At 36.3% G+C, this 12,341-nt stretch overlaps 1 protein-coding gene across 1 annotated transcript; it reads right to left on the reverse strand.

Annotated features, from left to right (window-relative positions):
• Window positions 1–10,939: 10,939 nt before the first annotated feature.
• LOC141519469 (olfactory receptor 14I1-like) lies at window positions 10,940–11,935 on the reverse strand. The gene has a single exon (XM_074231705.1). It carries the CDS (start codon window positions 11,933–11,935, stop codon window positions 10,940–10,942), a length of 996 nt encoding a protein of 331 aa, XP_074087806.1.
• Window positions 11,936–12,341: the final 406 nt, after the last annotated feature.

Here is a 12,341-nt window from a genome sequence, read left to right on the forward strand (position 1 = left end):
TCCAAAGACTTAGAGAAGTTGAAAGAGTTACAGAAACACTTAGACATCAGAACTCTACAGGTGGGAAACCACAAACTCCTGCTCTCAGATTTAGATAAATCTAATCAGAAAATAAACAAGAAGTGAGTTAACGAAGTAAATAGATTCTTAGCAAATCTAGACATGATAAAACAACAGAGGAAATTTAATGGAGATAGAAGAAATATAAATTTTTTCTAAAGTACATGGCACTTAGACAAAAATTTATCATGTACTATGGCATGAAAAACTAATAATCAATTGAAGAAAAGGAGAAATAGGGAATACATCTTTTTTAGGTCATAATGAAATAAAAACAACATGCAATAATAGGCCAGGGGAAAAGATATCTAAAACTAATTAGAAACTAAAGAACCTCATTTTAAAGAACGAGTGGATTGAACAACATATTTTAGTAAGAATTAATAATTTCATCCTAGATAATGACAATAATGAAACAACATACCATAACTTATGGGATAGAGCCAAGGCAGTTGTCTTGGGATATATTATATCTTTAAATGCTTAAATGAATAAATTAGAGAAAGAGGAACTGAATGAAATAAACATACAACTAAAAAAATTAGAGAGGGGAGGCTAGGTTGCCCAGTGGATAGAGAAACGGCCCTGGAGTCAGGAGTACCTGAGTTCAAGTCCAGCCTCAGACACTCAATAATTACCTAGTTTTGTGGTCTTGGGAAAGCCACTTAACCCCATTTGACTTGCAAAAACCTGATAAAAAATTAGAAAAAGAAAAAATAAAAATCCCTCAATTAAATATCAAATTAGAAATTCTAAAGGAGAAATTAATAAAATTGAAAGCAAGAAAGCCATTGAGTTAATAAATAAAACAGAGTTGTTTTTATGAAAAAAATCAATAAAATTGATAAGCTCATGACTAATTTGATTTTAAAAAGGGAAGAATAACAAATTACCAGTATAATAAATGAAAAAGGTCAACTCAACACCAAAGAGGAGTAAATTAAAGTAATAATTCAGAATTATTTTACCAAATTGCATGCCAATATATTTGATAATGTAATTGAAATGGATGAATATTTACAAAAATATTAGTTGCCAAGATTAAATGAAGAGGAAATTAAATACCTAAATAGCCCTTTCTCAGAAAAAGAAATTCAACAAGCCATTAATGAACTCCCTAAGAAAAAAGCTATTAAACATTTAAGGAACAATTGGGTCCAATTATCTATAAAGTCTTTAGAAAAATAGGTGAAGATGGCACTCTGCCTCTTTCCATAACAGTAACATGATGCTGATACCTAAACCAGGAAGAGTTAAAACAGAGAAAGAAAATTGGAGACCTAGCTCTCTGATGAATATACATGCAAAAATTTTAAATAAAATCTTAGCATAACTATTACAAGTTATCATAAGGATAATACACTATGACCCAGGAATATTTATACCAGAAAGGCAGGGTTGGTTTAATATTATGAAAACTGTTAGAATTATTAGCTATATCAATAACAAACCTATCAGAAATCATTTATATCAATAGATGCTGAAAAAACTATTGACAAAATACCGCACCCATTCCTCCAAAAAACCAAACTAAAGTGTAAAGGAAAAAATGTATTTTTCCTTAGAATAATAGTATCTATCTATCTGAAATCATCAACAAGCACTATATGCAATGCAGATAAGCTAGAACCATTCCCAATAAGATCAGGCCTGAAAGAAGGAGACCCATTATCACCACTACTATTCAATATTGTGCTAGAAATGTTAATTTCAGCAATAAGAAAAGAAAAAGAATTTGAAGGAACAAGAATTGGGAAGATAGACAAAAGACTCTCACTCTTTGGAGATGGTATATTAGTATACCTAGAGAATCCAAAAAAAAAATCATCTAAAAATCTACTAATTGGCAATTTTAATGAAGTCACAGGAGATAAAATAAACCCTCAAAAATCCTCAACACTTCTATATGACTCTAGCAAGATACAGCAGAAAGAGCTAGAGAGAGAAATCCCATTCAAAGTAACTTCAGACAACATAAAATACTTGGGAGTCTACCTACAAAGGCAGACTCAGAAACTTTTTGTAAAAAATTACAAAATACTTCTCACACAAATCAAATCAGATTTAAATAACTGGGCAAATGTCAATGGCTCTTGGATATGCTGGTTAATAAAGTAAAAATGACAATTCTACCTAAATTAAACTACTTATTTAGTGCCCTAGCAATCAAAATTCCCAAAACTTACTTTAATGAGAGAGAAAAAATGCAAATAAATTCATATGGAGAAATATAAGTTGATAATTTCCAGGTATTTAATGAAAAAAGTACAAAAGTAGGTGGTTAACCCTACCAGATCTAAAATTATATTATAAAGAATCATTCATCAAAACCATCTGCTATTGACAAAGAAATAAGGTGGTGCAGTGGATAGAGCGCGTGGCGCAGTGAATAGAGCACCGGCCCTGGAGTCAGAAGTACCTCAGTTCAAATTCAGCCTCAGACACATAATAATTACCTAGCTGTGTGGCCTTGGGCAAGCCACTTAACCCCATTGCCTTGCAAAAACTAAAAAAAATAAAAATAAAAAACAAAAATAAATATTGACAAAGAAATTGAATGGTGGATCAGTGGAACAGACTAGATGCATATTAGGAAATGATTCTAGTAATCGTCTATTTGATAAACTCAAAGAGTAAAGCCGTTGGGATATAAAAGTGCTCTTTGATAAAAGCTGTTGGGAAAATTGAAAGTTAGAATTTTGGATGAGACCAACAACTCACACCCTATTCCAAGATAAGATTAAAATGGATACAGGATATAGACACAAATAAACAATATTATAAGCAAACTAGGAGATCAAGGAATAATGTAACTGTCAGATCTATGGAAAGGGGAGCAGTTTATGACCTAAGAAGTGATGGAAAGCATCATTTATAGCAAACTAGATAATTTCAATTACATTAAATTAAAAAGCTTTTGCTCAGAGAAAACCAATGTATCCAAGATAAAAAGGAATGTAGTAAATTGGGAAACAATTTTTACAACTAGTATTTCTAACAAAAGACTCAATTCTAAAATATACAGAGAACTGAGTCAAATTAAAAAAACCGCCAAGCCATTCCCCAATTGATAAATGGTGAAAGAATATGTAAAAGAAATTTACAGATGAGGAAATCTAAGTGATCCATTTCATAACTGTAAGTCACGACTTAGTAGCAAAACACAAATTCAGGCATCTCTGAGGTACTACCTCACACTTCTTAGATTGGACAATATGACCAGAAAGGGTAATTATCAATGTTGGAAGGGATGTGGGAAATCTGGGACACTAATACATTGTTGGTGGAGCTGGAAACTCATACAGCCTTTCTGGAGAGAAATTTTCAATTACACCAAAGGACAACAAAAATGTGCATATCCTTTGATCCAGCAATATCACTACTGTGTCTATACCCTGAAGATATGATAAAAAAGAGTAAAAACATCACTTGTACAAAAATATTCATAGCAGCACTGTTTGTGTTAGCAAAGAATTGGAAATTGAGTGAATGTCCATCAATTGGGGAATGGCTTAATAAACTGTGCTATATGAATGTGACAGAAAACTATTGTTCTATTAGAAACCAGGAGAAATGGGAATTCAGGAAAGCCTGGAAAGATTTGCATGAACTGATGCTGAAGTAGATCAGTAGAACCAGAAGAACATAGTAGAGCCTAACAGCAATATGGGTATGATGATCAACCTTGATGGACTTGCTCATTCCATCAGTGCAACAATCAAGGCACAATTTTGTGATATTTACAAAGGAGAATTCCTTCTGTATCTATGAAAAAAAATTGTTGAATTTGAAGAAATGCAAAGACTTTCACATTTAATTTAAAAAACTATTATTATAAAATTTTGCTTTCCCCCATACATTATTTTTTTCTATAAGAATATGAATTCTCTCTCATCACATTTAACATAGATCAATGTATACCATGGAAACCAAATAGAAACTAATAGACTTCCTTCTGTTGGGGTGGGGGAGGGTAACAAAGGGGAAATGGCAAAAATCAAAATAAATATATTTTTTCAAAAATAAATGGAGGAGAGGGTGCTGGGAGCCGTGGCTCACAGCAGCAGAGGCAGTTTCCTGATCTACATGCCGGGGAGCAGCAGGCACAACTTGGGGGAACAGTGTGGGGGAGAACCTCTGCCAGAGTGAGCATGTTAAGCCCAGCCCTCGGGGAACACAACGAGCAGCGCCAGGGCAGCCCAGATCCAGGAACCAGAAGCAGGCAGAGCTGGTAATCAGGAGCCCCCAGGCCATGAGCCCATTGAGCCTAGGGAGGGGAGTGAAGAGAGAAACTGCAGAGCTCTGTCCTCTGCCCCTGGAACAGGATGCTGAGGTTCTGACCACATTCAGAACTTGATCACAGTCTAATCCCCCCCCATAGAACAGCAGGGCCCCCTGCCTCAGGCCCGTGGCAGAGGTGGGTGCTTATGGCCATTCACAGACCAGGAGGGAAGACAGAGCCTCACACACTGAGATCCTTGTGGGGGTGTCCCAAAAGCTCAGGAGTATCCCAAAACCAGGCTCAGGTGGGAAAATGAGTAAGCAGAGAAAAAAAAGGAACACCATTGAGAAATACTTTGTCTATGATCCCAAGAAGGATCAAAACATTTGGTCTGAAGAGGAGGAGGTACAAGCTCCTGCATCTAAAGACTCCAAGAAAAACAGAAATTGGGCTCAGGTTATTACAGAGCTCAAAAAATACTTTGAATATCAAGTGAGGGGGATAGAGGAAAAAATTGGGAAAAGAAATGAGAGAGATGCAGAAAAAACATGAAAATGAGGTCAGCAGTTTAGTCAAGGAGATCCCAAAAAACGCTTAAGAAAATAACACGTTAAAAACCAGCATAGGTCAAATGGATAAAATAGTTCAAAAAGTTATTGAGGAGAAGAATGCTTTAAAAAGCAGAATTGGCAAGATGGAAAAGGAGATAAGAAAGCTCTCTGAGGAAAACAAATCCTTCAGACAAAAACTCAGGGAGATTGCTGATTTTATGAGAAATCAGGACTCAATACTTCAAAACCAAAAGAATGAAAAATTAGAAGAAAATGTGAAACATTTCATTGAAAACAACTGATATGGAAAACAGAATTAGGAAAGATAATTTAAAACTTATTGGAATACCTGAAAGTCATGATCAGGAAAAGAATTTTCAAAGAATTATTATAGGAAAATTGCCCTGATATCCTAAAAGCAGAGGGCAAAATAGAAATGGAGACAATCCACCGATCTCCCCAAGAAAGAGATCTAAAAGACCAACCCCCAGGAATATTATAGCCAAGTTTCAGAACTCCCAAGTCAAAGAGAAAATATTACACAAGCAGCCAGAAGGACACAACTCAAATATCATGGAGCTGCAGTCAAAATCACACAGGACTTAGCAACAACTACATTAAAAGCTCATAGGGCTTGGAATATAATATTCTGGAAGGCAAAAGAGCTTAGAATGCAACCGAGAATCAACTACCCAGTAAAACTGAATGTCTTCTTCCAGGGAAAAAGATGGACTTTCAATGAACCAGGGCAATTCCAAATGTTCCTGTTGGAATGGCCAGAGCTGAACAGAAGGTTTGATCATCAAATACAGGACTCAGGCAAAGCATAGAGAGTGGAGGAGAAGAGGAAAATATAAGTGACTTAATGATGTTGAACTACATGTATTCCTGTATAGAAAAATGATACTGATGATACACATATGAAACTTCTCATTTAATAGAGCAGGTAGAAGGAGCTTTTATAGATGAAGCACAAGAGAAAACTGAATTTGAAGATATATTGTGGTATAAAAATGGAGTCAATAGATAAAAGGGAAATGTAATGGGAGAAAGAAAAAGGAGAAGAGGAATAGGCTAAAATATTTCATATAATAAGATTTTTCTTTATTACAATGAGCTATTTCAATGATATGGAAGGGGGAAGGCAAGGGGGAATGAGGGAATCTTTGCCCTCATCAGAGGTGGCTAGGAGAGGAAACAGCGTGTATACTCAATTGGGTATAGGTATCTGGAGTAAGAAGGAGAAAAGGGGGATGGGGGAAGGGGGAGGATATGTGAGTGATGGAGGAAAGGATGGCCCATGGGGGGAGAGTTGTCAGATATAACACATTTTCTTTTTTACTTCTTGCAAGGGGCTGGGATTGGATGGCCTGTCTGGGACCATAGGGCCAGGTGGATGCTGGGTAAAGGGTGGTATGTGGGTTCAGGGCCTCTTGGCTCCAGGGCTGGGGATCTGTCTGCTGCACCACTCAACTACCCTACAGCAGAGACAGAGTGAAAGGAGAGAAAAAATATATTTCATGGCAGTAGAGAAGTATGAATGGAGGGAGTTGAGATCAGCAATGGCAAGAGTTGAAAAATATGGAAGTAACTTTTGTGATGGAGTTATCCTAAAGAATGTCATCCAACCACGACAGAGCTGGTGGTGTTGGAACACAGACTGAAGCACATTTATTATTGTTATTGTTTTCGGTGAGGTGTTGCAGGGCAAATGGGACTGGGTGGCCTGCCTGGGGCTGCACAGTTGGGTGATTGTTGGGTGTCTCAGGCCAGATTTGGACATGCGTGCTCCTGGCTCAAGGGCCAGTGATCTGTCTGCCACCCAGTCGCCGCTACTATTATTATTACTATTTTATTTTATTTTGGGTTGTTTTTGTTTTTTGTAGGGCAATGGGGTTGGGGTGGCTTGCATGGGGTCACATACCTGGGTGATTGTTGGGTTTCTGGGGCCAGATTTGGGCTTGGGTGCTCCGGGCTCCAGGTCTGGTGCTCCGTCCACTGCACCACCTGGTTATACATACAATTGTTATTATTATTATAATTTTTATTTTTTATTTTTTCTCTCCCCTTTGCTTTATCACTTATGCGGGTCTTTATTTTCTTGGGGGGAGGGGGTATTATGTTTTCTCTTAAACAAGAATGGTTTAGTAATGTATAAAAAACATTATTTGTACAAAATAAGAATAACTAAATTAATTAATTAAAAATAAAAAAGAATTATGCATGCAATGATGCAGAATGAAGGGAGAAGAACTGAGAAAACCTTGTATACATTAACAGTAACATTGTGAGATGATCGGCTACTATGGATGCAGCTACTCCCAGCAGTTCAGAGATCAAGGACAATCCTGAGAGATCTGCTATGGACAATGCCATCCATATCCGGAAGGAATCTGAATGAAGAACAAAATATACTTTGTTTACTTTTTAAAGCTTCTTCCACAAAAAAATAATAAATAAGTAAATAAATGGAGGGAAGAAATATGTGATTAAGTGGGAATGAAACTGTATTCAGAAGATGAAAGGACTTAAATGACAGAGCTCCTGTAAATTCATTTTATTTAGTGTTTGGAAAGGCAGTAGGATTTAGTGACTTGCCCAAGTTCACACAGCTAAGTAATTATTATGTGTCTGAGTCTGGATTTGGACCCAGGTCCTCCTGACTCCAGGCCCAATGCTCTATCTACTGCACCTCCTTGCTGCAAAAGGCAAGAGTGAACCACTTGACCTTATTGAAAACAGGACAGTAATAAGGTAATATTTGTGCTTGTGAAATTAATGCAATTAATGTTAATAAACATAATAATATAACATATATCAAGCATCTATAAAATGGAAATGAGTAGTCTAGAGATTACAAATACATAAAATTAGTTCCTGAGCTCAAATAGCAAATGGTCTAGGGGGAGAGAGGAAATAAGAACTTATCTTGCTCTTCCTATTTGCCAGGGATTATGGGAAGCACTTTAAAAACATTTTATCTAATCCTCACACGAACCTCACAAGATAAGTGTAGTTACATTCATTTTCTTTTTGATGGAACAGAGGCAGACAGAAGTTGAATAACTTCCTAAAGGTGCAGTAGCCAGCAAGTTTACAGAACAGATTTGAATTCAGATCTGTTTGAATCCAAGCTTAGTTCTCTTTAAATTTTATTATGTAAAAAAGTAGAGGTATTTTACATTGGAATGTCACAACGAGGAAGACTTAACCCATGCAACAATTGGACAGGATATCTTTCCCAGGAATCTTATTTTTCGTTTGATTACTATCCCCAAAGATGGAGCAGGAAAATGATTTGTGTATGTAAGGGTTTGTCTTTTTCTCTTTGTGTGTGTGTGTGTGTGTGTGTGTTTGTGTGTGTGTTTGTGTGTCTGTGTGTCTGTGTGTCTGTAGAAGTGGACATATCAGATAAGGTAGCAGAATAATGAGTACACAGGCCTCAAAACTTAATGAAGATCACCAGTGAAGCATCATGGTGGCTCTGTGTTGAGTTACTTGTGGATGGTTTGGGATATCCAAGAACTGGATCACCTAGAGACCATGGACCCAATGTTTCATTCATTGAGCCAAGCAGAAGTGAGAAGCAGTATTCATGGGAAAATACTTGAGATGGAAGAAAAATCAATCAGGAAGAAAATACAGTAATCAAGGCAAGAACGGACCACCAGTCTAACAAAAAACATTTCATATTATCATATATGTTAAAAGTATTTCATATAATTTAAAGACTCTGATTGTCTTCTCAGTCCACTTCCCAGGTTCTCTGAATTCAATTACACTTCTACATTGAGACAAAAGAAATGACTGAATGCGTTGTTGCCAGAATGTTGATTCTTGTCATTTTAACTATCAGTGTGGAATTACTATATATAAACTGAATTTAGTGAATTAGTGAAGACACAGATGAAAAAAAAAAAAAAAAAGATGGTGATAAAAAAGGAACTTTGGAGTTCCTGCTCATGGAAATAAAAGTCTTGCACATGATGGCAAAAGAAAGATTATAACTTTCCTTATAGCTAAGTTGAAATGAAAAAACTAAGTCATAGTGAATGTATAATCCAAAGGACTGGAAAATGAAGATTCTTTGGAGAATAGCAACATGTAGATTAAGTGCTTCTAGTCTAAAAACAAGAGTTAGAGGAAAGGAGACCCTGACTCTAGCACTGAACTCATTGAGAAAGGAAGGATTTTGTTGTGAGAATTAGCAAATTATTCATTAGATATTAGGTAAAACTAATAAACCTCAAAGGAGAAGCTACTGAATGACACTGTGAGAGGCTGGAAGTGACAATGGAAATTGAGATAGATTCTTAGGACTCTGCTTATATGAGCCCCAACTGGTTTAAGAAGGCCAATTGTTAAATTTTCAGGGTGATAAGTTGCTCCTCAAAAATCACAAATCAGATCTTGATTTCTTGTTTTGTTAATTGTCTATACTTATATAAGTGAGAGAAAAAAAGCATTACCAACATAGAATAAACTTAAAGATATATTCTGAATGAATTATTTGGAGAGATGGAACACAACATTCAACTTAGATCATTTAATTCCATGGAAACAATGTAAAGACTAAGAGACTGCTTTCTGCTGGGGGTGGGGGGATGGGAAGCAAAGATTAGGGGGAAAATTGTAAAATTCAAAATAAAGAAAATCTTTCTTTAAAAAAAAATCTGGGGGCGACTAGGTGGCGCAGTGGATAAAGCACCAGCCCTGGAGTCAGGAGTACCTGGGTTCAAATTCGGTCTCAGACACTTAATAATTACCTAGATGTGTGGCCTTGGGCAAGCCACTTAACCCCATTTTACTTGTACAAAAACCTGAATAAAACTATGAATGCACTGCTTGAACGATCTAGAAATGAAAAATATTGCTGTAAATACAAAGTTAATCAAAAGAAGGCTTCTCTTCACAAGAAGCTTCAAATTAAATACATTCAAGAAACAGCTATTGTATGCAAAGATCTGTCCCATAATTATACAATAAAAAAATATAATTTGTTATCAAGGAGTATAGCTTCGTTCTAATTAGTATACATAATACCCTGAGGGAGTGCATTATTAAAATTCATTACCCTTAAACTAGAATAATTAAAATATTTTGTACCATTGTAGCTTCAAACTACATCAATTGAAATAAACATGATCACTTCTATAGTCAATATTTTTATCTACTAACCTGGAAGTGTGCAAGTGAGAAAGGAACAGTATAATCCACTAGAAGAGATAAGAACTTAATTAAGAATTTAATTTTGATTTAAATATTATAAAATAAATATAATAAAAAAATCTGAAAAATACAAATTGTTAAAAATTACTTGTAAAGAAGACTAATTCACCTTAAGGGGTGAACAAACATTTTGTTCAAAATCATAGACTCAGAAAGAAATGAAGGGACCATAGATGTCATACAGCCAATATTCTCATCTTTAAAATAGCAAAATTAGGATCAAAGAGTTTGTATCTGGGGGGCTAGGTGGTGCAGTAGATTGAGCACTGGCCTTGGAGTCAGGAATACCTAAGTTCAAATCCAGCCTCAGACAATAATTACCTAGCCATGTGGCATTGGGCAAGCCACTTAACCCCATTGCTTTGCAAAAAAAAAAAAAAAAAATACACTAAAAAAATAGTTTATATCTGAAAAAAGGAGCCAGAACCAACACACTTACTCACATTTGCACAATGTATATATTGACCTATGTATTTGGAAAGGTGAATACATCTTCAATGTTCAAGGAAAGAAAAGAACAAAAAGAAAGTGAGAAGGCAAGATTCAAACTGGAGATAGAAATAGCATAAATATCCTAAAGACTAATTTTGGACAAGATTATCTACTGCTGTTGAGGGGATCGAGTTTTGCTTCACTGATTCTTCTGATGACATGGTTGCCCAAAGTCAATGGGTCGTCACCATGACAAATTCACCATAGACCACAACCACTGGTAGGATGGATTCATATTATGCTATAATAAATAATGAATTTTTTCCATCCATGTAATCTTTCATTTAAAGGATCATTTTCCTGGGTGGCTTTGTTTTAGGTCCCTCTTTCCTCTGCTATAAGCTACATCACATATTCAACATTTTGCATATTTTATAGCACAAATCTATAGTTTCCAAGTGGGGGTGGGGTATGTTTTACAGGAGTGGGAATAAACCATCCTCCTGATCAGCTTCCTCATGGCAACTGTAATCTGCTTATTCCTCAGACTATAGATGATGGGGTTCATCAGTGGAGGCAATGCTGTATAAGACAATGCAATTAGAAGGTTTTGAACCGGTGATGTGTCAGATATGTCACTGAGGACTGCAAGCGTTATTGAAATTATAAACAACAGAAGAATAATTAGCTGAGGGGAGCAGGTGGAAATGGCCTTGTAGCGCCCTTCCACAGAAGGAATCTTGAGGACAGTGGAGAAGATGCGAGCATATGAAGAAAACAAAATGGCAAAGCATAATAAGAAAACACATAAGCTTGTCAGAAATAATAGAAATTCAGTATGAAACACATCAGGGGATAAGACTTTCAATACATGAGGGCCATCACAGAAAAACTGGCGAATCACATTAGATCCTCTGAAGGGCTGGCGGAACATGTTACCTATGTGGGCAGCTGAATAAATAAGCCCACTGAACCAGGAACCAGATGCTGCCCAGAGACAACGTGCAGGATTCATGATGATGCCATAGTGGAGGGGGTGGCAGATGGCCACAAAGCGGTCATACGACATGACCACAAGCAAAGCTAACTCTGCTGTTATAAAAAAAGCAGCAAAAAAAATTTGAACAGCACAGCCAAGGATGGACAGAGAATGAATCCCAGACAAAGAACTGACAATAAATTTAGGAAAAGTGACTGAGATGGTACAGACATCCAGGAGGGATAAATTGCTCAGAAAAAAATACATAGGAGAGTGAAGGTGTGAGTCAGTAATAATTGCAGCGATAGTGAGAAGATTCCCTATCAGGGCAGCTAGGTAAATCATCAGGAAGATGACAGCATGTAGGACCTGCAGCTCCCGTATGTTGGAGAACTCCATGAGGAGGAACTCTGTGATGATGGAGAAGTTGCTCATTCCTGTTAGGTCATAAAAAAAACGCATTATGAGTATGAGAAAAAAAGTAGTGAAAAGACAAAAGAAGTAAAATCCTCATTTAGAAAGAATTGAAAATTATTCTATCCAATGAAACATGAACAAAAGAAAAATCAATCTACACTTTAAAACAAAGCCACTGCAGGCAGAGCATGCAGTTGGAATGGGGAGGCTAAAATGCTTCCAAAAATTCTAGGACAAGCCAATTTTCAAAGAACAAACTGAGGCAGACAGAGTTAGGGGACTTATCCAGGATCACAGAGACAATCCAAGTCTGGACCAGAATGGAACTAATGAACTAACTTCTGATCTGTCATTCTCTAGTGCTACAAAGTTGCTCAATTATTCTATCCCACATTCAAATGATCAATATAGGCTCTTTAAGATTTATATAACTGGATTTAACTAAATAGAC

This window comes from Macrotis lagotis, chromosome 3 (genome assembly GCF_037893015.1).
Source record: "Macrotis lagotis isolate mMagLag1 chromosome 3, bilby.v1.9.chrom.fasta, whole genome shotgun sequence".
Taxonomy (NCBI): Eukaryota; Metazoa; Chordata; class Mammalia; order Peramelemorphia; family Peramelidae; genus Macrotis; species Macrotis lagotis.